Source organism: Sebastes umbrosus, chromosome 3, assembly GCF_015220745.1.
Source record: "Sebastes umbrosus isolate fSebUmb1 chromosome 3, fSebUmb1.pri, whole genome shotgun sequence".
NCBI classification, from domain to species: domain Eukaryota; kingdom Metazoa; phylum Chordata; class Actinopteri; order Perciformes; family Sebastidae; genus Sebastes; species Sebastes umbrosus.
The window spans coordinates 22,460,546-22,487,978 of NC_051271.1; the positions used below are offsets into that span (position 1 = coordinate 22,460,546).

Here is a 27,433-nt window from a genome sequence, read left to right on the forward strand (position 1 = left end):
TTTATCTGTAAACATTCCACTAGATCCCAAAATGATATTGCTACATTTGTACCCATCAGATCTCAATCTGAGAAAACCAAAGGATGTACATTTATTGATTTTGCTATATTGCAGGCAAAACGAATGATTGCTTTTAATTGGAAGAAATCAGATGCACCTACAACTGGCGCTTGGATTAAAAATATGGCACAATGTATGTCAATGGAGAGAATAACATATACCTGGGTGTTTATGAGGAAATATGGAAATCATTTAATGATTTCATAAAAAAATAGTGATATTGGAGAGCTTCTAAAGGATAAATAATTAAGATAGGATACGTAAAAATTCACAATAGTGGTAGACCCTCAGAAGGGAATGGATTCTTGTTTTTGAAAATCTTTTTATTTTATTTATTATTTATTTTCTATATATTTATTTTCTGTTTATGTGTATCTTAATTTTGTTAGAGGTGCCATTTAACTGTTTAATTGTCTGATTGATACTGTGAAGATGTGTATTGATTTTGGTCCTGTAAGAAAGGGAAAAGTTAGAGAGAACGGGTGGGTGTGTGGGGGATGATATGTTTGTTAAAGTAAATCCTGTATTGAATAAATTAAAAAAAAAACAATAAAGACATTGTTAAAAAAAAAAATGATGTCAGCAGTGGAGGAGGAAGTAGTTTGATCTTTTATGTAGGTAAAAGTAACAATAACAGACTGAAAAAATACTCAGTTACAAATTAAAGTTTTACATTTAAAGTCAGTCAAAATAAAGAAGTAGGTAAATTGGTGGAAAAATTTACCTTAAGTATGTCTATAAAAGTAAAAATACTTGATATGCAACAGAAAAGTGGACAGCAAGGGTGTTGTTTATCATATATTATATCAGTTGATCGTTATTAATGATGCATTAATGTGTACGTAGCATTTTACCAATGTAGTTAGACGTATATTTATTGCAATACTTATTTTTATATTATAATTACTTTTACATACAATCCTCATTTTCACATGTACTGTATATTTATGTATTTTTATTCTATTTATGTTGTTGCTTTTTACAACTTATTGTCACTTTATCTTATCATTGTTATTTTATCTTATTATTGTCATTTTTCTTGTATTTTATTGCTGAGCAGACCCGCTCTCTCATACTATACATTTCATTGTACTGTTCACCCTGTGTTAATCTACATATGACTAATAAAACTGAAACTGAAACAGAAGTAGTGCAATTTTCTTTTCTTTGTGGGTTGTTTAGTCAATAACAATGCATATTAACTCATATGTTTTGTATGTAAAATCTTAATTTGTAAAGTAACCACAACAGCTGTCAGATATATGTAGTGGAATGAAAAATACAATATTTCCTTCTGAAATGTTGAATCGATTGAATTGAATCGAACTGAATGCCATATACAAGACATACAACACAGTTACAAGCACATGGTATAATTTGTAATCACACTTCCTTGCTTCCTTCATGTTCTACTGTAGGGCGTTTTCACATGGTGGGAACTATCCTGATTTGTTTGTACTCTTTGATTGTGCTCTAAAATTCATCTGTCGTTGGTTCCTTCAGAGGAAAATCTGAGGCGGGAACCTTTTACTGTGGCGTAATTTGTAAATAAATACGTTAATTATTACTCACCATGTTTTCTAAAGTTAATATCATAATTAATACGTCATGTTCGTAACTTCAAAACATACAAAACTTCATTACAAGTGCGCCCTGCGGAACCTTTGTCTCGGTACATGTTTGTGACGGACTTGTTTAGCGCGCGGACCCGTTCCTTGTTTTAACGGTAGCAGAAATGTGATTTTTAATCAACATCTAGCTGTTGTAAATTGGATGTAAACAGATGTGCAGCTAAGCGACCGGAGCCGCTGTCAGAGCAGATGTTGTATTATATCATGTGAGATCTAACGTTAGTCTGCTGCCGGAGGAAGGACCGCTTATAACGATGCTAACGACTTTAACAGACATAATAACCGTCATGTTAATGAACATTAGCTCCGTAACTAAGCAGCAGTGATCCTAACCGTGTGTCTCCATCCCATAATATACCCCCGTCTGTGACCCATAGCAACACACAGTAAGTCAACACATGTCTGGAAAATACTTCACAGCTTCTTATATGTTATCTGTGTTAACGTTTTTTATTATTTAAATTAACTGTAGCTTACCTCTCTCACTACATCATGTTTCCTATTAATGTTGACGTTATTATCATGATGGTTATTATTATTTATTATATATATTATTATTATTATTATTACTCTACAAAACGTTGGCATGTATGGAAGACCATTTCCAGGAAAAGAAAAATAGATCAACTAGTATTCTGTGTGAATTTTACAGAAATACAACAAGATGTATTGCTAAGTGTATATTGCTATGAGATCTCCTGTGTCAAAAAAAAATATATATATATATATATATACATATATATATATATATATGTATATATATATAACTAATTATATATATATAATTAGTTATGGTCAAATTTGAGTTAATATCTCATAATTTAGATTACTTAGAAAGTCAAACTTTGGACCAATATTCTCAAAATTGTGACAAAGAAAGTAAGTCAACACACATGCCTGTAAAATACTGAGTATTTTATTTGTTATCTGTGTTAACGTTGTTTTTATTATTTAAGTTAACTGTAGCTTACTTCTATTGCTACATAATATTTTCTATTAATGTTGACGTTATTATGATGATTATTATTATTATTACTCTACAACATGTTGGCATGTATGGAAGCCCATTTCCAGGAAAAAGAAAAAATAGATTAACTCATATTTTGTTTGAATTTTACAGAAATAAAATATTGCTAAGTGTTATATTGCTATGAGATCTCCTGCGTCAAAAAATATTAATTAATTAGTTATGGTGAAATTTGAGTTAATATCTCAGAATTTCCCTCCCCTCCCCCCTTTTTATTTTCTATTAACTTATTTGTTGATTTAATTTATTATTACTCTCGTATTTTTGTATTATTATTATTTTTTTGTTATGTGTGTTTTTTTTTGTTTTTTTTAATGCTATTCTTTCTTTTTATTGTTATTATTATTATTATTATTATTATTATTATTTATTTTCTTAATTTTATTTCAATTTTGAATGTTCAAGTTGTTTTCTCTAGTGTACTTAATGAGTTTGTCTATAAGCTCATCTACTTAAAAATTGCTTTATAAACTATTGTAATTACGAACTGTAAATTGCATATATGAAAACAACCTTGAAAAAAGAGAAAAAATAAAGTATAAATAAAATAATCCATCATTTGGACCAATTTTCTCAAAATTGTGACCAAGAAATACAAAAAAATTACTTATTATACTTATTATTAGGGTTTACTTATTATTATTATCTCACAATTTTAAAATTATCACTCCTTTTCATCTGTTTTTGTCTTTTCTTGACATAAATAGGCTTCCATAGTCGATGCATACAGTACAGTACAGAACAGTACAGCACAGTGCCACAGAGTCATGTGGAACCTTATTGTCTTATTCAAAGTGGCATTAATCTGTATATCGTATTATTCAGTGGTGCACAAAGTACTCAGCTCTTTAACTTAAATCAAAGTAATAATACCACAGTGTAGCTGTTAAAAGTAAAAGTCCTGCATTAAAAAGAATTACTTAAATAAACGAACAAAAGTATAAGCATCAAAATATACTTAAAGTACAAAAAGTAGAAGTACTCATTCTGCACATCGGCCCATTTCAGAATAATATAATAATATATATTATATTTGTATTATAATTATTAATGCATTAATGTGTTCATCACTTTAATGTTGCAGCTGGTAAAGGAGGAGCCTTTTTTACTGCCGGGTAGCTTGCGAATTTCACCAAGGGATTAAGAAAGATTTTTATCTTAACCTATAATAAAACATGATAAATTATTTGTTTATGATAATTTGTATTATTAATCTGAGTCTAAAAAGTAACTAAAGTTATTAAATAAATGTAGTGGAGTAAAAAGTACAATAATTCCCTCTGGGATGTAGTGAAGTAATATTATAAAGTAGCATGAAATGGAAATACGAGTACCTTAAATTGTACCTAAGTACAGTACTTGAGTAAATGTACTTATTTACTGTCCACCACTGGTGTTATCAGACATTATCATTTCCTAATAGACTCGCCACTCTCCTTTTTTCTGTGTGTAAGGGATGCCTAATGCCAGTGCGAGGCCAAAGCATGGCAGGAGGACCCGAAGGCGACGCAGAGAGGACCCGGCCCGGAACGAGCTGGTCTCCAGTTCCCTAGAAAGTGCCCAGCAGTGTTTGTTCAACCAAGATTATGGAACTGCGTTTGTGCACTACCTTCTGGTCCTCAACCTTGCACCTATGTTTAAGGACTTTGCCCGGGTAATGACTGTTTGCACCGCTCTGAAAACCTGTCTGCGCACATTCACTGCCAAACATTGTGCCCACATAATAACCACAATCATACACGCAGCAGTCTGTTTTCACTCCTGCAGTATGGAAAGATGTTTTTTAGACCTCAATTTTGTGACGTCTCTCTTTTAGGAGTCCTTCAGGTTCACTCTGTTCAAATGGACAGCAGAGCTGGACTCTGTGGGACGCATTCAGGACCTCTTTGACTGTTACGAACAAGCGCTGGAACTGTTTCCTGCTGATGAGGTCATCCTGAACAGCATGGGTGAACACCTGTTCAGGTATTTTCCTCATCTTCATCAATGTTATCATCGCGTAGATTAGTAATTAATGGGAATTTGATTGAAATCGCTTTTTGGCTTACTGCGATTTTCAAATCTAAGGCGACGCAATATTTGTTAAAGGCGAAATGTGTGGAAATACCATTTTAAATTAAATATTGTTATTGTCCTGGCCGACACATCATATTCTACAGCCTTAAGAAAACATCTTTGTTTGGTACAGATGCCCCAAAAAAATCACACCATAATCCTTTAGATATGTTTTTCAATGAAAATGAGAATAATGATGTAAAAAGATCATTCCCTCTAATATTGCAAATCATATTGCAACTGCAATGTCAGTCAAAATAATGACAATTTTGATATTTTTTCAAATCGTTCAGCCCTAGTGTAGATACATGTGTTTTTACAATTCCATCACCACCCCTGTAATTACAGGGCATAATGTATCTTTACATTATTTAGATGAATTATGTGCTTATATAGGTTTTTGTTTCCTTTTCTTATCCAGAATGGGCTTCAGAGACGAAGCCGCAGGTCATTTCCATAAAGCCTTGAAGCTGAGACCAGACTATCCAGAAGCCAGGGAGAACTTCTACCGTGTGGCCAACTGGCTGGTGGAGCGCTGGCATTTCTTGATGCTCAACGACCACGGAAGGAACCGGAAGTACCAGCAAGCCATCCAGAAGGCCGTTCATGGCGGCTGCAACACTGTACTTGACATAGGTACTGGCACTGGGATCCTTGGGTGAGATATTTTCCATGAGAATTTGGAAACTTTTTATTCTTCACGTTATGGAGGGTAGGATCTGTGTTTCAATGTGTAGGTGTTATTGTTCTGATTTCCTGATTCTCTCTGGTATAAGTATGTGTGCGAAGAAGGCGGGGGCTGCTGAGGTGTACGCCTGTGAACTGTCCAAGACGATGTATGAGTTGGCCTGCGAGGTGTTGGCCGCTAACGGGATGGACAGCAGCATCAAGATCCTCCATATGAAGTCTCTGGAGATGGAAGTGCCAAAGGACATCCCACACAGGTGCAATCTATACCAACAATTGATCCTACAAGCGCAATACTTTTATCTTTGTTTTTTGCTTTTATGAAATGAATGTGTAAGAGTTAAGTAGCATTTCTCATGTTTTTCCATTCAATGTTGTTGTTGTTCTCAGGGTTTCCTTGGTGGTGACAGAGACGGTAGATGCAGGATTGTTTGGAGAAGGCATCATAGAGAGTCTCATTCATGCCTGGCACCACCTCCTGCTACCTCCACAGGTAAACTTCAATTATTAAACACAAACACAGGACAGGAATCATAACTTTGTTCTCCAGTTGCCACAGTGCAATATTAAAGTTTCTATGAGTTCTTGGCACCCAAAATCTTTTTTTGTTTGCCACTGACATGCAGGGTTGAAAATCCTAAAAAAAAAATAAGTTATTGTAGAATTTTCATAAATCTGTTAGATAATATAAAATCTTTGAAAAACACATGGAGTTGTAAATATTGATGCCAGAGCTGTGTCACAGTTCCGGGTGTGGGCTTGGAGGACAGGAAATGTTTTAGAACAAAACTAATGATGGCTTTAAGGGAGGGCTGTCCTCGACCAAAGACATTCTGAGTCGACTAACACTCATACGATTTTGTTGACTAATCGATTAGTTGATTTAATCGACAGATCAAAGAATCACACAAAGGCACTACTTTAAATCTTGTGTTTACCAGAGATGTGCTAATTGGTTTCTTGGAAATAAATCATTCAGCATAAAAAAACGACTAATCAACGAAAGAAATCTTAGTTGACTAACGCTAAATTCCCACCAGAGCAGTGGCAAGTGCGGCCTGTGGCGAGCTGCCATGCAATGTCTATGGAAAGCTGTGGCGACCACTCCCGAGCTCAGCGAGCTGTGGCCGTTTCATTCTGTGGCGAAGTGCGGTCAAACTAAAAGTTGGGAAAAGTTTAACTTTTGGCGGTTAAATGTGGCCAGAGACGACCCACAGCCAATCAAAAAAAAAAGATCCTGTGACTCCTGTGACATGTTGACCTATGTTACAAAGAATTTCTTCCCGCCTGAAACACGTGAACAGGCCTCCCGGCCGCAGAAAAATCGAATAATTGCGGCGAGTCGCACTTCGCTGCTGCCTGGTGTGAATTCAGCGTAAGAGCAAAATGACCGATTAGTCGACTAATTGACTAAGAGAGGGCAGCCCTACTTTAAAAGAAATATAAGTTTATCCCAAGGAAGTTGCTTTTTAAACGTCCAGCAAAGTGCAAATCTTCTTATTGGCAAACACGGGCAGGTTCCATGATACCAGAGTTTACAGTACAAGTTGTGACATTTCACTCATTAAAACACATACAATAACCAAGTTAATGGTAAATGTATCCAGCCATCAAGGGGGGTTAATGTGTAGTTTCATTAAAAGCACATGTTTGTTGTCCAGAAGAGAGGTGACAATGAACTCCAGGAACAGTCTGCGACAGGACGGGTCATCCCCGCTGGAGCCACTGTGTTTGGTATGGCTCTGGAGAGCCTCGAGATCCGCAGGCATCACAGGTAGGCTGAGTAGGCTGTGTGTGTGTGTGTGTGTCTGATAATAAAATATGTTTTCCTGTAATGAACCTATCAAAACAGCAGCGCAAGGTGTCTGAACTTCTCATCGGGTTCACTGTTTGTTTCTCATCCAGGCTGTGTGTGTCAGAGGTGGGCAGTCTGTCCATCGCTGCAGCCGGGGAGCTGCGTAGCCCGGTGAGCTGCAGCCCTGAGCCGGACGACTCCATGGAGCCGTACACCACAGAGAGACTCAGCAGACTGCCGGGGGGATATAAACCTCTAACAGAGCCATTCACAGCCCTCAACATAGATTTCAACAATGTGCAGGTGAGCAGGGATGAATTCATTCAGCTACTATCTATTTAATGTGTTTTGACTTCAGTTGTGCATGTTCTTTGTGTCTGATATGCAGCCATGGGAGAAATTCTAAATGTGTATTTGTTGCCTCGAGTCATACAGAATAATGTAACTAATTTACCTGACCATATTGGCTGCCTCACAGGCTCAAATATTGCACATCAGTGGCTACTTATTATTTAGCGATAGGCCTGCAGGGATTGTTTTCCTGATTTATCAGCTCACAGTGAACTGCAGGCAGATTGGAGACATCCTGTTTATGTCCTAGACACCCCCTACAGGATCATTAGTTGTTATTCATCCAGCAGGGACTTTCAGACTAATTTAGCCTGATGACAGAGCTGTGATAATGTGTCAGTGACGTAAAAACTCTTTTCAGCAGAGTGATACTCAGACTTAAGAACACTGCAGTGTAATTCAGTCAGGTCTTTGTTTTGACCTGCTAAGGGACTACAGATGCAAATTATCTTAAAGCTATAATCTGGTATGGTGCATCAAATTGCAACACACAAAAACCGTTTGTGTTGCAATTTCCCCTTTTAAGAGGTTGAGACGTTATCTCACACAGAAATCTTATTTGCATTACCACCTTCAATGGGACATAGCATGCTCATTTCCAGGTTCATACGTGTATTTTGGGTTTCTACTAGAACATGTTTGCATGCTTTAATGTTCCAAAAACACATTATTCTTCTCATACTGTCTGTCTGAATATACCCGTATTCACCCTCTGTCTGAAACACTCCAGATACATTCTGGACATTTTCCTATAGATTATACGCAGACTTTGACATTTTCTGCATTGAGTATATTACCATTTACTTTTTTTGTGATTTTGAAACATCCTCACTTTACTTGTAAAGTGCTATAAAACATACATTTACATTTGTAATTGTTGAGACGATGCTTGCTGTATCAGAATCAGAAATACTTTATTGATTGACGTTACAGTTGCTCTTATATAAAAGCATAAAGAAATATAATTCAAAATAAAAATAAATGAGTGTGTAACATGTAAATTATGTACATAATGCTACAATATGTAACACAAAATATATGTAGAGAAATATAAATAAATCATAAAAGTAAGAAATGAGAAAGATAAGAAATATGTACAAATATGTGCATCAAACACACAATACTGTATAGATCACAGTGTTAATAAGTACATTTAAAAACAAATGATGAGAAATGGGTTAAATATAAATGCAAGAACAATAGCAATAAGAAATATGAATATATCTTGAAATGTACAGTATAAACACAGAGTATTGCACAGTTTAATTACTGTACAGTTTAATCTGTATTGCACATAAGAATATATTACATATCATGCTGTTGTGAACTCTTTGTGACAGAGATGTGTTTTCTTGGCGCTTGCCAGCAGCAAAGCAGGTCAGACATATTATCGTATTGGTGTTATATAGATGGCTTGTCAGGTTTAGAATTAGACTTGCGATTTATGGAACCCTCAGTATATTTATACACAATGTGAAATGCATACGTATATCTTTACTTAACTCTTCTCAGTTTTTGACTTAATACCACAGACTAAGACCAGTTATGTCCCAACCGGCGCTCAAATTCTCAGAGACCTTCAACATTCACAAATCCTTTTTCAACATTATACCTTCTGAATTCTGATTGCATTTTTATACCCATATTGCACTTTTTTTGTACACTTATTTTTACAGCCAAACTTTATTTTATTTTTGATTTCAGCCGATATCCCTGTAACAACTCCGTTGTCCCTTCTCTAACTGTGTTGTATCGGTAACCTGTAGGAGCTGGAGGGGTTGAGCTCCAGGGAGGTCCAGCAGATCCGCCTGCCGGTCACTCAGGAGGGGGAGCTGGACGCTCTGGCTGTGTGGTTCCAGCTCCACCTGGACGAGGAGAGCAGTCTGTCTACTGGACCCCAGGAGGATACCTGCTGGGAGCAGGCCATCTACCCCGTCCACACCACCACCAAGGGTAAGACTGCATGGACATACAGGGAGACACTATGGGGGAACTCAGTATCAGTTTAATTAACTTTGTCTATCTGTTTCAGTGTGTCCAGGGAGTTTTCCTTTTAATTGTCACTAGTTGTTTCTCAGCCACACAGGTGTTTTCAGATAACCTGGCTGATTAGACCTCTTCTCAGGGCTGCGTGGGCGTGTATAGACTGTAATTGATTGACATCTTCCTGAGTCTCCCGTTAGCTTTGCTGAACCTGTTAGGGCGGGAAAATTACACCTTTATCATCAAGATTTGTGAGCTGATAAATTGCCATCAAAGCTCCGGCTCACCTTCAACCTGAGCGGAGGTCTAATCAGCCAGAATAACTGAAAACACCTGTGTGGGTGCACACAGAGTAATAAAATGTGTATAGGCTTAGATTCCAGTGGTGGCTGCGTAATAATTCCAATAACTCCGTCGTTTGAAAGTCCATAAACAAATGTTTTATTGAAATAAAAGAGATGTAAGCACTTCCAAATGACATGACATATTTTTGTTTACATTAAACCATATTTGTCAGCATTTAACCTTTCAAAACAAACATTTTCACTGCGCTCAAAAAATTGACAATGCGAGGCCCACACCTGAATATAAGGTGTGACCTAATGGGATATGTCTTTCCTGTGATTTTACCTATACAAAGCTATACTATACAATTAAAAAAAAAATATATATATATATATATATATATACAGTATATATCTTTGCCTACAAACAATATCATTAAATTATATATGTATTTTTATAATTCTCTTTTTATTAATTTATAGAGATACAGAATTAACAGAAACTACATGAAGAAAATTGACACCACATGAACACGAAGACCTTTCAAGCATGATAATAATAATAATAATAATAATTATAATATAATTATAATATTTAAAAAATAAATAATACAAATATTATATTTCTATATTTACATAACCATAAAAAAATCTATTTCGACTCTAACAAAATATATTTTATTTTCTGCTCAGCTTGTATTCTCTACTCCGGTTTTTCATGCATTTCCATCTTACATCAGATGAGGGCAGTGTGTGTTGTAGACTATACAGTATTTAACAGTATTAACTGTGTTATATAATGCCAGGGATACTTGTAGGAAATATTTCAGCCTATAATCATCACTACTTCTTTACTACAACCTTCAGTTTTCTGACTACTTTTAGTTGATCTCATGTGAACTAGTGAGAATAATTGACTGTAATGGTAGGATGATTGGACATAAAGATTTAGCATCCTGAAAGTTTTAAAAACCTGACATTATCATCACTGCAGTCCACAATATGCCAGTGTGATCATTTTATTTTAGAACATACACAGTTAAGACCCATTAATGGAACACACTACTGTTCAAAATAACAATAATACACATTGTATGATCTTTAAGGCTTACAATAAAGTTATTATAACAAAGTAAAGTTGATATTTATCAAGCAACAAACTTCAAGATATTCTTTACTTTGCTGTCATCCTGGTTCCACAGTGAACTTAATAGCCACTGACATGAGGTGACATGTTCCAGTTGGCGTTGCGGTGCATCATCTCTCAGTCAGGACTCAACAGCATTTCACTGCGCTGCTAATTGGCGCCGGCAGCGTCGAGGGAGCCGCCACCTTTCCCGGTGATCACCAACATCCGTTTCCCCGGTCGCTGTGACGTGTGCGCCGTGATCGCCTGTGACACTCTTTAGTGTTCATGAAATTCTTATAGGCAATAAATATGCATTTTTTTCCCAAATGCCTCTGACGAGCCGCGCACTGACATGAAGACATGAACAGATGTTATTCCTGGAGGAATCCCCCCCCCCTCTCGCTCTCTCTGTGCACCCCCGGTCCCCTGAATCTCATTTCTCTGTTGGGCTCGCTCTCCCTCTCCCTTTCTGCATTTCCTACTTTTCATTCACTCTCTGTCTCTTGTTAAAAATGCTTCAATTATCAAGTTAATTTTATTTATATAGACCAAAATCACAAATTTACCTCATAGGGCTTTACAATCTGTACAGCACACTGCAACGATTAATCGATTAGGTGTCAACTATGAAATTAATCGGCAACTATTTTAATAATCGATTAATCAGTTTGAGTAATTTTTTAAGAACAAAAAATCAATTTTCTCTGATTCCAGCTTCTTAAATGTGAATATTTTCTGGTTTCTTTACTCCTCTATGACAGTATAAACTGGATATCTTTGAGTTGTGGACAAAACAAGACATTTGAGGACGTCATCTTGGGCTTTGGGAAACACTGATTGACATTGTTCACCATTTTTCTGATATAGACTAAACAACTAATTGATTAATCGAGAAAATAATCAACAGATTAATCAACAATGAAAGTAATTGTTAGTTGCAACCCTACAGCATACGACACCCTCCATCCTTAGACCCCTGTCAGCTTATAAAATAATAAGCATTACATCATAAATACTAATATTATTGTTTATTTATTGGCCTTTCTGTTTGTCATGTCAAGTTTTATTTTTTATGGCAGGTGTAGATAAACTCTTTTTTATATACTTAAAGGAACAGTGTGTAGCATTTAGGGGGATCTATCGCCATGTTTCTACAGTAGCCCAGAACGGACAAACTAAACACTGGCTCTAAAGAGGGACATGCGCGTTTTCACGTTTTCACGTCGGCCACCGTAGTTCTCCTTGGTTGCAATCTGCAACCTCACCGCTAGATGTCGCCAAATCCTACAAACTGCACCTTTAACTTTGAGAAATATAAAGATGTTTTTCAACAATAACCTTTTTAAAATGTTGTTGAGCACAAGAAGCTGTAGAACTTTGAACTTGTACTAAATTAAAGAGCCTAAAACTGGCAAAATTTTAATTCAAATCAGGAACCGTCTGCTTATAAAATAAGTGAACAAGATTACAAATCAGACCAGACATCAATGTCATTCTCAGTATTTGACATTTTCCAATTCTCTGTGCTTCTGTACATTTCAGTTGGTACAAAAACTTTTGTGAGGATTGCACAGCTCTAGTAGAATCAGGCCAAGTCAGCGTTTTCTCCTTTTGATTCTCTTCAGGTTTTGTCCTGAAACCTAAAGACGAGCTGATTGTTGAGATCTCCTGCAGAGACGCCTTCCTGAGGCTCTGCAGCGTTGCTGTGCTGAGAGATGGGCGTGAAATCAATCTGGACAAGCGTCTGGACACGCAGGACCCCGTTTTAAATCAGAACCCGGAGGCAGAGCTGTGCAGTGCACTAGCATGTCTTCAGACTGACCAGAGTCAAACTAAAGACTTCTGCATGCTGGAGTGTGCAGAGATGGCGCTCCTGAACAACAAGGATTACCATCAGAGTTTTTCCAGCGCGCTGGCCAAACTCATCTCCCAGCTGAAGGTGAAATGCCAAAACAAAGAGCGAGGATCAGCTGTTCAGTCGGACCTCGCTGACTCAGCAGACGGTAGCGACCTGCTCTATGTCCTCGACGTGTCAGAGGGCTTCTCTCTGCTCTCCCTCATCGCTGCCAGTCACGGTCATGTCAAAGCGTACAGCTCTGTGGAAAAGAACAAGCAACAGGAAGTCCTGAAGAGACTGTGCCGCTCCAATAACGTCCCAGAGAAGCACCTGGAGTTCTGGCTGAACCACATGGAGGATGAGCAGGGGATGCTGAAGAGGCCGTCCAGAGAGAAGCTGTGGACGGCCATCATGCTGGACTGTGTGGAGACGTGTGGTCTCATCAGACAGAAGCTGATGGAGAAAGCTTCCCTGGCCAGGTAAGAGGACGCGGCATGCAGAAATTTTGCTTTGTGTTTTGATTATTTTAGTGCTGCACTTTTCTATATTTTAGCGTAAGCTGTATTTCTATGATCTATTTTAGGTGTTTGCTGGAAGATGGAGGACAAATTTTCCCAGCAAAGATCGTGGTGCACGGCAAACTGGTGGAGTCGGACACGTTGCTGCTAGAAAGTGCTGTCCAGGGTCAGGAGCCCACACTGGGATTCAACATCGCTCCCTTCATCAACCAGTTCACTGTAAGTACACCTTCATAAGCTACCATTTATGAAGGGTAACTTGTTTATGGTATTTACTTTGCATGCAAAGATCTTTACTCTTTCTGTATTTTTCTGTTTTTTTTTTTTTATCTTGGACCTTAAAGGTACTATATGTAACTTTAGAAAGTCCTTGTTATTAATGACACCGGTGGCCGTTAAGTGAACTGCAGTCTGCATCTTGTTGCTCCGTGGGTGCAAGCGATCATCCTGGGCATCGGCCAAAACAGTGACGTGACATTACATTACTATCATATATCACCGTTACAATCTGCATGATACTAACTAGCTTGCCATTCAATGCAAATTACTTCATCAGCTAACGTTACCAAGCAAAACCATCCCGAGTCCTTTACATAGAAATCAGTCCACAGGCTACACAGGTTATTGGCAATCAAGAAAATCATGGAAGGTCTCAGTTTTTAAGTTACATTACAATCTGTTCACATAATGGCAATACTAACCGATTAACACATGTAAATTGTTACATATAGTACCTTTAAGCGAGGCAAACAGCAAAGGAGGCCAGATCACATCTTGTGCTTGCTTCTCTGTATTTTCACAGAGAACAGGTTACATTGAACAAAAAAGCACAAAAGGGAAAAATGATGGTACACTGGTCTGCAGATCATGAAATGGCAGTTGAACAGCAATGTCACGCCTATTTGTTAAGCATGACTTCTAAACTAAAATGTCATTTTAGAAAAATTTGCTGGGCAGGGACAAATCTGCGTGGCAGTCCCTAAAAAATACAACATAGAATGTGATGTACTTCAAGTTAACTATTACAGTTTGATCAGCTTTAACAGGAATGTCTAAGCTGATCACCTGTTGAAGTGCAACCTCTGGTTCTGAAAAGTGAAGCCAATGCTGAAGTGCCTTAAACGTGTATTCTTTCTAAAAGCCAGCAGGGGGCGACAACTCTGGTTGCAAAAATAAGTCTGATTGTATAGAAGTCTATGAGAAAATGAGCCTACTTCTCATTTGATTTATTACCTCAGTAAACATTGTAAACATGAGTTTGTGGTCTCAATCGCTAGTTTCAAGTCTTCTTCAATACAGCATGATGTTCATTTAGTAAATTATGGTCCCATTTAGAGTCAAATAGACCATAAAGCAGGGTATGCTTTAGGGCGCAGCTACCTTGTGATTGACAGGTGTTACCACGGCGTTGTCCGGTCTGGGAGTTGTCTGTGTTTTCATCTTTCAACTTTAACCCTTTCACAGTGTGTTTTCAGTTCATGAAAGTTAATTATAGCATTTTGGTCACCAGAAAATGTCTTATTCAGCGTTCGGTTGTACTTAGCTCCTGCAAAAAGTCAAGATGGTGGAGGCCAAAATGCTGAACTCGAGGCTTCAAAACCGTAGTCCACAAACCAATGGGTGACGTCACGGTGACTACGTCCACTTCTTATACTGTATACAGTCTATGGTTCAAACAAGCATCTTATAAGTATCAAACAACAGTGGACCTGCTGAAGGGTTTTACAAAATATTTTTTACTATGAACTCATTTTAATGTGTTTTCTTACTAAATAGTGGTTTTAAATAATATCAAAATAACTTAATAATAATGAATAGGAAATCACATTGAAGCACACTAAAACCATATTGTCAAGCTGAAACTTCTTCAGTCTTCCCACCACTCATATCTTGTATTCTGTCTCATGTTGCTGATGCAACAGTCAATATCACCAGTTCTCACATACAGTATGCTGCGCTTCTAAGCTTTCATCATTCACATTGAAAGTTTGCCCATTAGGTGCACATGTGTTGCTTGTGAGTTTTGTTAAATATGATTGACATACAGTGTAATACTATAACGGTAAAAAAAAAAGAGACTGTGCCACCAGTTGTTGTGTTTCCCACCATGTATGAGTTGTCTTTTGTTAAACAAGGTATTTCTCCTGGAGTACTGAGGTCCAGGACTGTTTTCTGTTGTGCTCTCCTCTTTGATGTGTGATTTCCAGCTGCGTTAAAGATGCTGCAAAATCCCTTTTGAATTCTTTTTTCTTTATTTGGTCTGGAAATGATCTTCTTTTTTTCCAGCATCATGTTCGTGCTCTAATTCCGCAGGCCCCACACGGGACGGTGGTTTGTTTTAACAGATGTTGTCTTTGAAGCCCTCGGTGGAGGGCACTTTCTAGCACAACTGTCACACAGACACACAGCTTGGCCCAAGACATTCCTACCTGAATCCATCAGTATACATTACATCAAGCACATCAAACAGCGGGCTCTGAGGTCTACACAACTGTGACAGGGAGGAGGAAAGCTCCTTTTGTTCTGCAGTAAAGGAAACGGTGACACACTGAGGTTTCTCCCTCAGCTTTTTACGTCTGCTGCCCTGCAGCCACGGCCTGTTTGTCAAGTTTTGAAGAGTTTGAGGTGGAAGATTAGTTTCTGAGCATTAATCTGTGATTGAGTGATTATCCACTGACACTACGGATTAAAACCTAATGTGGATAAATAATGGTTTAGGAGAAAGTGACAACACAAACTGTGAGTTAGCTTCTGCATGATTTTTAATACTCTGCAGCAGTGTTTCTCTGGCTTTTTTGTTTTTTTAGGTCTGAGCCCTTTTTTCTGGAGCTTTTTTAAAAATCTGTATTATGTGCAAAATAAGCAATCTAGTTTTTTTTTAATTTTCAAATATAAGAGTACATGATATGTAGTTTCTCTCTCTGTCTACAAGAAAATCAAGGCACATCGCTTTAAGTACAATTTATTTTATTATTATTTTTACATTTTTTATTTATTTTAAATATTGATTTAATTTATTTCTATTTAAAAAAAATTGTAGCCACAATAATAAATTCTTTTTTTACTTGAGTACTTAAAGGAAACAGTGTGCCTTGATTTTTTTGGGGTGTCAAACGTGTGCATCAGAAACACCTGTTTCGTGTTACATCGCTGTCAGATCCCAGTAGCTCTTCCTTCCTGGTCTTGTATGGGTTTTCACATTATGTAGTTCTTTATTGATAGCATCACCAGATTCTTTTAGCAGCTGCAAACAACTCGCTAACACTGCGTTTATCTGTCCTCTAGGTGCCAGTCCATGTGTTTCTGGACTTTTCCACGCTGGAGTGCAGGCATCTCAGTGAGTCTGTGGAGCTTTTTGTTCTCGACCTCATGGATTCCACCGCAAACTACACCAACAGAGAAGTAAAGGTGAGACATACGATTGGAATTAAATTAATATGATTAAAGTGTCTTTGAAAAATGTCATCTCTTTACAAGTGCTGCGGTAGAACAGTACTGAACTTCTGCAACTTGAATTCATGCGTAGACTCTTAAAATACAGAAAATCACCCCAAAAATCTCCAAAATCCCAGAGCTACCTTCTGGTACACGAACATACTGCACCGAATACCAAGAAATGAGTCATACCTACTAAGATACACTGTGCACATCTCCCTTAGACAAACTTTTAACTTTACTTTCCCTCCTAACTTTGTGTTTTTGGTCCCAGCACAACCCCACTTTTTGAATTTTTGTCCTGAAACTATTTGAAATAATTTAGTTTTGGAACATTCAAATATTTACACTCATCTCCACAAGACTTCCACTCTCATACAGCCATCTAACATGAGGGTTAATGTGAATTGATCCCAGTCAAGCTTAACTAAATATTGAATGCAAAAACTGAAAATAAAGGTCAAACTAAAAAGAACCATAATCTCATTTACATTTGTTTTGCATGTGTCATATATTATTTTTAAACTAACAGAAGCAAAACATGACTAGTGATCACTATAGCTGACTGTTCTTGTGTACATACTTGTCTCATGGTTTCCTGTAGAGAACAAATTACAATCCAGTCTTATGATCTTCTTCAGGAATATCTTAAACGACAAGAAACCACAGTATTTTACTGACCAAGTAGTGTACATCAGTAGAGAACATAATAATCTGACAAGAAAGGCCAGTTCAGGATATCTCTTACCACCTAGACAAAGAACAAATCTCCTCAAATCTACTGTAATGTACAGAGCTATTACAGGATGGAACTCTTTATCAAATCAGAGCCACTTTCAAGAAAGCATCAAAAGAGTTTTTAATGCAATTAACTGCAAGAACGAACAGTAAATGATTCTTCTGGCGTGCTGACATTTTTTGTTTATGTTGTCTAAATGTTTGAAATATGTATACACCTCACTGCATGGAATTCACTGGCATCATTTCTATGTAAGGTAATGTGAGGACAGGGATTTTGGTATGTATTGTGATGTTTGAATGTATATAATTCAGGGCTGTCAATCGATTCAAGTATTTAAACGCGATTAATCGCGTGATTGTCCATTGTTAATCACGATTAACCGCAAATGAATCCCACATTTTTGTATCTGTTCAAAGTGTACCTTAAAGGGAGATTTGTCAAGAATTGAATACTCTTATCAACATGGGAGTGGGCAAATATGTTTGCTTTATGCAAATGTATGTATATATTTATTACCGGAAATCAATTAACAACACAAAACAATGACAACTATTGTCCAGAAACCCTCACAGGTACTGCATTTAGCATAAAAAATATGCTCAAATCATAACATGGCAAACTGAAGCCCAACAGGCAACAACAGCTGTCAGTGTGTCAGTGTGCTGACTTGACTATGACTTGCCCCAAACTGCATGTGATTATCATAAAGTGGGCATGTCTGTAAAGGGGAGACTCGTGGGTACCCATAGAACCAATTTTCATTCACATATCTTGAGGTCAGAGGTCAAGGGACCCCTTTGAAAATGGCCATGCCAGTTTTTCCTCGCCAAAATTTTGCGTAAGTTTGTAGCGTTATTTAACCTCCTCCACGATGAGCTAGTATGACATGGTTGGTACCAATGGATTCCTTGGGTTTTCTAGTTTTAATATGATGCCAGTATCTTCACTCTAGCTTTAAACCTACAACCTAAAAATTGCAAGTTGCGTTAATGCATTAAACTAAACTGAACCACAATCCCTGTTCATCCCAGGTCCAGGCTACGTCTGCAGGCAGAATAACTGCAGTTCCCTTCTGGTACCACATCTACCTGGACCAGGAGATCAGCGTCAGCACCCTCAGCCACAACTCTCACTGGAAGCAGGCGGCCGTTGTGCTGCAGCAGCCCGTGGAGGTGAAAGCCGGAGACTGGGTCCGCCTCGCTGTGAAGCTTCACAAGAGCGCCATCTCCATATCAGCCCATATAGAGAATACCCCGGGGTCAATGGAACAATAATCTACTAGTTACATTTCTATAGATTTAATGCCTCATTGACACATAGGAAATGCATTAAATATGATGCATTCCTTTTTCTGGTAGCATTTTCAAAAAATTACTTTCTCCAGTGTAATTTTTCATAAATGTAATAACAGTTTTCAAAGTTTACCTAGACACACATGGGATCTCTGTTTTGAGATTAAGTAGAAGCCTGCATGAAACCACACCTTTATAAGCATCAGTGGGAAGCTGCTGAGGCATCGCGATCATGAAGAGTTTGTAACAATGAACCTTCGAGTCATGTTTTTATTTGTAAATTGTGCTATAAGATCATAGGACATTTATAATTTGTACCCTTGATTATGGGCGCAGTTGTTTTTGTAAAGATGTTTGTTGGTATCAATTAAAAATAACTTCAACAATAAATGTGACATTTTTCTCAATAAATGCAAGAAAATAATATTCAGAAAATGTAGTTAATCTGATTTATTGAGATCGAAAGTGATGGAATAAAATTAAAATGTGAAACCCTTTACATCAGATCTGATGTAATACTGTCAGTTTTATTAAAAAAAAAAAAAAAAAAATCATGTAAGGCAATGCAACATATGATGCAGATTATACTGTTGATTTGATACATTTATGATTTTTTTTCTGACACAATCTGACATCTTACACTGTATATTAAACATGATATATCCCTGCACAAATCCATGTAAGTCACAATGACAAAAAACTCAGAAAATCTACGGGGAAAAGTAAATGGCTTGGGTGCAGAAGCCCAAAAATCAATATGGAACATCTCATCAAATAAAACTGATCCTGGAATATAAATGCTAAATTGATGTAGTGGATAAACTAGTTCCACGGCACATAGAACAAGGCATCTGAGAAGACTAGTGAATAAATGTCCTATATAATACCAGAGAGTGAGCTGTATGCAGCAAAGCATTGATGAGAATTTACTAGAATGTGCTGATTGTAACAGACTGAACGTTGTGTACATTGTTTTAATACTTCGACTGTACTCACAGTGTCTACTCAAACCCTTACGAAATACATCGTATTAATATTGAGTCTGTAGTGAAGTCACACTGTCGGGACAAATCTTTCAGCAGGCATAGCGCTAACATACTACTGAAAGAAATTAGTCTCAACTTTGCATCCCAAAATTTGTTGCTTCGGCTCTTTTAATCACCTCGTTTAGGGATGCAAAACCTTATACACGCTAGGACAAAAAAATAGATGATTCTGGACATTTAATGTGCTTTGATATCGTAGATTTACGATGACTCATTTCAATCGATACATCCTCTGAAATCACTATAAACAAAAGACAGAGTGAAGAAAACATTTGTATTTTAAAAGTTGCATATTTCTCTTTATCATCTAACTGTCACATCGGGGATCATGATATGGCTGAGACGACACATAAGAAGTGTAATAATTTCCTATTTGGAAAGGATACACATGCAAGCTTCGCTCAGACTTCAGGAGATGCTCTTTGTGACGTGTTAAAACTGATGGGAAGTCTTTCCCAATTACTGTGAATTAAAAACCATTCTGCAGAACCCAACGCACCATATAACTCCCTAGCACGACAAAAACTGCATAAAATGCACATTATCTACAAGTCGTTTAGTGCCATAACTTCACCGAACATTCTTGGAGCTGTCACCGGCAGAGAGGTCCATCTGGATTTGCATTTGTTGGCAAACTTTCTACAATTACTTGGTTGATAAACAACAGTTTATTTAATCTTGCATCAGTTTAGTAATGTCTGCAGGAAAATGACAAGGCTGTGTAATTGGGTCCTGCCCAACCATGTCTGGTAGAGTCTGTTAGGTGATCACGATGAGATCTGCTTCTGTTGGCTCTTTGGTTTGGTTGGTCTTTTCCGCTTCCTGGCTTTCTTCAAGTCCAGCCTCATATCCTTCATCCCAAGGGACCGAGCTGAGCCCAGCGGGCGCTGACACAGAGTGCGGTGTGGGGGTTCTGCCTAGGCCTTGGTACTGACCGTTGGGCGACACAGGGTTGGCTGCCGCCTCTGTGATGGCATCATGGGAGGCCGAAGAGAGCAGGCCAGATCGCTCACCGTCATTCTGCGCCTCACCGGAGTAGGCCTTCCTTGGACGACCCATAACTGTTCTCCCTGTAAATGTGTACAAAAAAGGTTTTTACCGGCTTCTCGATGTTGGAAAATATGCCAGAAATATTTTCAATTCACAACTGTGCAAGTACTCCAGTGGTCCGGAGACACCTACCAACATTGCGGACTTGTTCAGAAATGTCTGCTCTGACATCAGACATGTCCCACATCGCCATGAAAGAGTCAAAGCAAGAAACCTCCTCAGCCTCCTGGATGTAAGGCTTGTAGGTGAAGCTGTAGTGATGGGCGATGGCTGCCAGGAACATCTCCACACAGATGATGAAATCCTGTGGTTAAAAGTAAAGTTGTATAAACATTTAGGGGTTACATATAGGCCAAATAGTTCTATGAAAACTTTAAAGGAGCAGTGTGTAGGATTTAGTGGCATCTAGCGGTGAGGTTGAAGATTGCAACCAACTAAATACTCCTCCTCTCACCCCTCCATTTCAAAGCGTGTCGGAGAACTACGGTGGCCTTCAGGTAACGTAAAAATACAAAAGGCTCTCTCTAGAGCCAGAGTTTGGTTTGTCCGTTCTGGGCTATTGTAGAAACATGGTGGAGCAACATGGCGGACTCCGTGGAAGAGGACCCACTCCGTATGTAGATATAAACGGCTCAAACACAACGATTCTTAGATTCAGGTGATTATACGCTAATGAATAGTTGTGAATATTATATTCCATTTCTGCTAATAGATCCCCCTAAACCCTACACACTGGACCTTTATGTTATTTTCTTAACTAGATACCCTTAATCTTACCTGTAAGCCAGTGGCTACAGCCTCCACACTCTGCCAGTCCCATGTACGTTTCTCTGAGATAATGCCCACTTTCACCAGCAAAGCAATGAACACAGCTTGCCTAGAAGAGTTTACAAAACAACCTTTCTCAGTAGCTATTACACAATCCGTGTATATGTAGATCAGGAGACTGCAAGTTAAAAACAACAGAAATGTCCAGGTCATGTTATTAAGTTTGAACACACTGAAGATTACCAGAAAGAGACGAACACCACCATTTTGACGCATAGGAATTTGCCCACTGGCTTGATTGGACCGAGTTCGTCTCTCAGAGCCCTGTAGAACAGCACCAGGCAGTACATGGCAAACTAGATTAAGAGAAGACAGACACAGAGAAATCTAGTTCAAAATAGCCCGCTTACTCCAAGGTACTAATGTATAGTTATTACTTGAGACAAATTACATTTAGACTCTTTAAAAAAAACAATAGCAATATTACCAGCTGTGACATATTGTTGAAGATGACCAGGTACGTCCATGCATTTGTTGAACTAAAATTGCCTTCATCATACACTCCACACAGCTGACAGATCCTAAGGAGAAGAAGAAGAAACAGTCACAACAGACATCAATACAAATAGGGACCAAAAAGCTGTGATTGGTATGAAGTGCATGAAGAGCAGAGCTCACTCACAAGGCAATCACAGTTGTGACGGGTCTTACAACGGTGTACTGCAACACTCCCAGTTTGCATCTCAACAGTAAAACCCTGCAGAGGAAATGCATGATTAGAATTAGAATCAAATTAGTTTAATGACATATAGTTTGCTGATAAAAGTAAAAATCGACTGAATTTAGTTCATAAGAAATGTGGTGAGTGGATTCTTGAAACAAGTGTAATGAAAACAATTTTGAACTGCCTAATCTTCCTCAATCTGCCATTGTCTATGATATCCACATGCAAAATGCAACAATACTGTCAAGGGTTAAAATTGTTAACAGGGCAGTATTATAAAATACAAAGCTAATAAATGAGGCTGATGCTGCTAACCTTCAGGGGAATGTTAATCAATTTGTTTTCCTTCAGTTTTGAAGAACAACAAGATCCTCATATAAAAAAGAAGCTCTGGATAAAATTAACTGCACACAGGCATGTTAACTAATTACAGATGTTGCCTGACTGAGGCTAATTTGAAGCTGGTGACTGACTGTCATTGATTTGTTTACAAAAAAAACTTCCATCTCAAAATTTCAATGCCTTAAAACAAACTCACACAAACTGCAAGTACAAGAAACTAACTTGTCACCTTTAATCTTTATGTCAATTTCATTGTTTCTCTTCTTTAAAACTGTAAACACCTCCTTGAAATGAAATAGTATCAAAAGGGATAATGTTGTTCATTTATGCAAGAACACTGATAATAAAACTAAAAAAAAAAATGAATTCAAATATTATTGAGAAGTCATTTAGATCTCTACGTGAGGGCAATTCAAGAAGATAGTAAGGAAATATGACTACGGTCAGTAAAGCTGACTCACAGGTACGGAGGGTATTGATTGATTTGACACCAAATCGTTGACCAGTGTTGGATACAGAATAAGCATTTGTATAGATGTACACTGTGTTGGCTGCCACAGAGTAAGGTGAACCTGTGGTCAGCACATGGATTGTATGTATTTCAGCATACACAAACGCTAAAGGAAACGTACTCTCCCATTGGCCAGGGCGGGCAGCAGCAAAGAGGGGGCAGGTGTTTCTGCTGCTCCTGGGCCTCCAGCATCGACACCAGGCTCGGGTACTGATTCTCCAGGTAGTTCAGCAGGAAGGTCATGAAGTTGTAGATGACATAGGCCTCGTAGCATTCTCTGCATGTGTCCACATAAATTGCTATACTGGGGTATTTTAATGCAATCCACTGCAAGACAAAACGAGGATATATAATTTCCAAAAGGTTTAAAGACACTCTGTCAATCGTACAGCTTGAGGTAACGTCTCAAGGGAATGGTCATATGGCAGCAAAGATCTTTTTGTTTATTTTTACACAATGGCTTTGATTATATAATACACAACTCACACTGTCCAAGCTGTAGATTGGGACCATCCATAATATCCTAAAAAGAGACACAATAAAAACAATTAAAAAGCAGCTTCAGACTATTGTTCATGGATGACATGATTGTTGACATGTTTACCTGATGATAGGTTTCTGAAGCTCTGGCTGAGTGTAGTGAACCAGATGCTGGAGGATGCCCCATAATGATATGGGTATGGTCATGAAGACAAATATCCCAGCGATGAACCATGCTTTATTATGAGTGGCAACCTGTCATTACACGGAAAGAAACACAGTCAGCACAGTTAACATTAAACTTATTTATGCATTTAAGTCAGGGAAACTAGAATTTTTGCTACAATTAATTAAAGTCAGGGGTGGAAGCAGTATTCAGATCCTTTACTCAAGTAAAGTACAGTAGCAATACAACATTGTAAAAATATTTCCTTTCAAAAGTCCCTCATAGTACAGACGTTTTATCACCTAAATGTACTCACTGTATCAATAGTACTCATAATACAGAATGGTTACTTTTATATTATTATAGATATTATCTTGTAGGAAAATGATCACAGATACATTGATCTCTGAATAGTATTTCACAGTTGACATTTAAAGCCCTGACAGCCTTATTTTCTTAAAACATATAAATCTGTCAGAGCATTTCAAACTGTTATAACATGTTCAAAGAAGTTTCTAGAAATGATGGCAGACCGCTGGACTAGAATTATGAAAAAAGACACTTAATTACAATAATTGTATAGTAATTTTAGTTATTTGTGTCAGGAAATATTTTGTCTATAATTTTATTCATCCTATTTTGACGCTTTTAATCGCATGTTTCTTGTGTAAAGTGTCTTAACATTGTATTGTGATTGTTTTACCCTTTGTGTGAAGCACCTTGAGATTTCACTGTATTTTAAAGTGTGCTATTAAAGTTAAATTCATTATTATTATTATTACTATTATTATTATTATGAGTTGATCTTTAAATACTTAAATAAAAAACTCTTTAACATTTTTTTTAAAAAACAATTCAAGGACTCAACTACGGACTAAAATGACTTGATATGAAGAAAATGTTTTGCAGAGAGCAATGCATCATAAAAAGTGAATGACATGATTTGTATGAATCTATAATTGTAATCAGTAACTAGTACTGTGACATAAATGCAGTGGAGCAAAAGTTGAATACATCCCTCTAAAATGTAGAGGTGTATTAGTATGAATTGTATTGTGATTGTTTTACCCTTTGTGTGAAGCACCTTGAGATATCACTGTATTTTAAAGTGTGCTATTAAAGTTAAATTCATTATTATTATTATTATTAATATTATGAGTTGATCTTTAAATACTTAAATAAAAAACTGTTTTTAAAAAGACTTAAAGGACTCAACTACAGACTAAAATGACTTGATATGAAGATGCAATGCATCATAAAAAGTGAATCACATGATTTATATGAATCTATAATTGTAATCAGTAACTACTACTGTGACATAAATATATATACTCAATAAATATATTGTTTAAAAAATAAAAAATAAAAAAATAAAAATACACAAATAAAACACAGACAACACCCTAAGGCACACAAATCAAGGACATATACTTCCTTCTATTTAAATGGTTCATATTTTGTTACACTTTGTTTAGCTCTTTTTTTTGTGTTTGCTGATGCATCTTGTTTTTTTGCATTATCCCCTTTGCCGCTGTACACTGCAAATTTCCCCACTGCGGGACTAATAAAGGAATATCTTATCTTGTCTTATCTTATCTTGTCTTATCTTGTCTTATCTTGTCTTGTCTTATCTTGTCTTATCTTGTCTTGTCTTGTCTTGTCTTATCTTGTCTTGTCTTGTCTTGTCTTATCTTGTCTTATCTTGTCTTGTCTTGTCTTATCTTGTCTTATCTTGTCTTGTCTTATCTTGTCTTATCTTGTCTTATCGTGTCTTGTCTTATCTTATCTTATCTTGTCTTATCTTGTCTTATCTTATCTTGTCTTATCTTGTCTTATCGTGTCTTGTCTTATCTTGTCTTATCTTGTCTTATCTTATCTTGTCTTGTCTTATCTTATCTTGTCTTATCTTGTCTTGTCTTATATTGTCTTGTCTTATCTTGTCTTATCTTATCTTGTCTTATCTTGTCTTATCTTGTCTTATCTTGTCTTGTCTTATCTTGTCTTGTCTTATCTTGTCTTATCTTGTCTTATCTTATCTTGTCTTGTCTTATCTTATCTTGTCTTATCTTGTCTTATCTTGTCTTATCTTGTCTTGTCTTATCTTATCTTGTCTTATCTTGTCTTGTCTTATATTGTCTTGTCTTATCTTGTCTTATCTTGTCTTGTCTTGTCTTATCTTATCTTATCTTATCTTATCTTGTCTTGTCTTATCTTGTCTTATCTTATCTTATCTTGTCTTGTCTTATCTTGTCTTGTCTTATCTTGTCTTGTCTTGTCTTATCTTATCTTATCTTGTCTTATCTTGTCTTATCTTGTCTTATCTTATCTGACTGTGACATAAATGCAGTGGAGTAAAAGTTGAATACATCCCTCTGAAATGTAGAGGTGTACTAGTATGAATTGGCATACAACTAATGCAACCTTACTCAAGTAAAGTATCTCAACATTACAGTACAGTACTTGAGTACCAAATCTGCTCAGTTACATTGTCACTACTCATGTTAAACCAGCAGGGAATCAAAATCAACAACATGTCAATCAGATGCATGGATTGCTTTGTGACTGACCTTTGACTTCTGCAGCTCCCAGATGCACAGAGGCAGCACGACTAACAGCAGTAAGATGTAGAGCACCACGACCAGCGGCCGGATCCATCTCCTCCAGTTGCCACAGGAACAAGCAGGCATGTTGGCATGGAGACGCTCAGGGGCCTTTTATCAAAAGTGGCCAAAAGGTTCAGTGACACACAAACAAATGTACTAAACGTTAGCTTCGCATTGTTAACGCACACTTCAGACAACTCCTCACTATTGTACAGGTGCGTGGTACTCTTTCACTAAGTGTCCTTCGTGAGGACAAAGCTGCTGGATCATTAACAGATCATATGACTGGATAGCTAGGCTGCTAACATGTAAACAAACAAAGCAGATGATCCAGTTTAAGCTGTTTAAGGTGTCTGAAATGTCTACCGCGATGACATAAAACTCCCCACTGATGTATGAACCTGCTCTTTAGATGAATAAACACTTTGCAGGATGTTTTTAGGAGCTTTTCGCTGCTAAAAGTTTCCCAAAAAGTAAATTGCTGTTTTACTTCCTGTTGTTTGCATCAGATTGTAGTCCCGCCTACAATCTGGAATCTGATTGGTTGAATTGAGGAAATCAGCCAATCAGTGAAGAGAATTCGCTACCCCCAGTGTGACGCTTCTTGTTGCTAGTTTGGTTGCACTGCATTCTCATTGATCACATGATCTGCTCTTTGGCCAGCAGATGGCAATGTGCAATTAACAATTACCAGGATACCTTATGTTGTCAATTACTGGAACAACCTTGTAAAAGACCTAAAAAAAGTAGAAGATCATCTGGACTCTACCCTATAAGTATCTTTTGACAAACAAAATAAGGGAAGTATCCTTTAAAATCCTTCACACATATTATCCAGCAAGTCATTATCTTGTTAAGTTTAAATAGGACATCAATGTAAACTGTTCATTCTGTTATGTACTCCCAGAAACTCTTCT

The 27,433-nt window shown here is 37.3% G+C and overlaps 2 protein-coding genes across 2 annotated transcripts; one reads left to right on the forward strand and one right to left on the reverse strand.

Annotated features, from left to right (window-relative positions):
- Positions 1-1,726: 1,726 nt before the first annotated feature.
- Positions 1,727-19,450, forward strand: prmt9 (protein arginine methyltransferase 9). Its single transcript, XM_037764546.1, has 13 exons — positions 1,727-2,077; positions 4,173-4,372; positions 4,535-4,683; positions 5,195-5,431; positions 5,550-5,717; positions 5,851-5,953; positions 7,125-7,234; positions 7,366-7,558; positions 9,373-9,559; positions 12,628-13,318; positions 13,423-13,576; positions 16,643-16,765; positions 18,566-19,450. The coding sequence occupies exons 2-13, from the start codon at positions 4,175-4,177 to the stop codon at positions 18,806-18,808; spliced, it is 2,556 nt and encodes an 851-aa protein (XP_037620474.1). The 5' UTR covers positions 1,727-2,077; positions 4,173-4,174; the 3' UTR covers positions 18,809-19,450.
- Positions 19,326-27,035, reverse strand: tmem184c (transmembrane protein 184C). Its single transcript, XM_037764547.1, has 10 exons — positions 26,481-27,035; positions 23,872-24,002; positions 23,754-23,790; positions 23,389-23,594; positions 22,373-22,447; positions 22,178-22,271; positions 21,934-22,046; positions 21,700-21,799; positions 21,055-21,226; positions 19,326-20,942 (listed from the first exon to the last, which is right to left on the reverse strand). Exons 1-10 carry the CDS (start codon positions 26,598-26,600, stop codon positions 20,632-20,634), a joined length of 1,359 nt encoding a protein of 452 aa, XP_037620475.1. The 5' UTR covers positions 26,601-27,035; the 3' UTR covers positions 19,326-20,631.
- Between the last annotated feature and the right edge of the window lie 398 nt (positions 27,036-27,433).

Coding starts and splice junctions, on each gene's coding strand:
- prmt9 (XM_037764546.1), top strand. CDS start 4,175: ATGCCTAATGCCAGTGCGAGGCCAAAGCATGGCAGGAGGACCCGAAGG. Junction 13,319..13,422: donor GAGAAAGCTTCCCTGGCCAG/GTAAGAGGACGC, acceptor GATCTATTTTAG/GTGTTTGCTGGAAGATGGAG. Junction 13,577..16,642: donor CCTTCATCAACCAGTTCACT/GTAAGTACACCT, acceptor TCTGTCCTCTAG/GTGCCAGTCCATGTGTTTCT.
- tmem184c (XM_037764547.1), bottom strand. CDS start 26,600: ATGCCTGCTTGTTCCTGTGGCAACTGGAGGAGATGGATCCGGCCGCTG. Junction 23,791..23,871: donor CTTCAGAAACCTATCATCAG/GTAAACATGTCA, acceptor GTCTCTTTTTAG/GATATTATGGATGGTCCCAA. Junction 21,800..21,933: donor GTGGTGTTCGTCTCTTTCTG/GTAATCTTCAGT, acceptor AAACTCTTCTAG/GCAAGCTGTGTTCATTGCTT.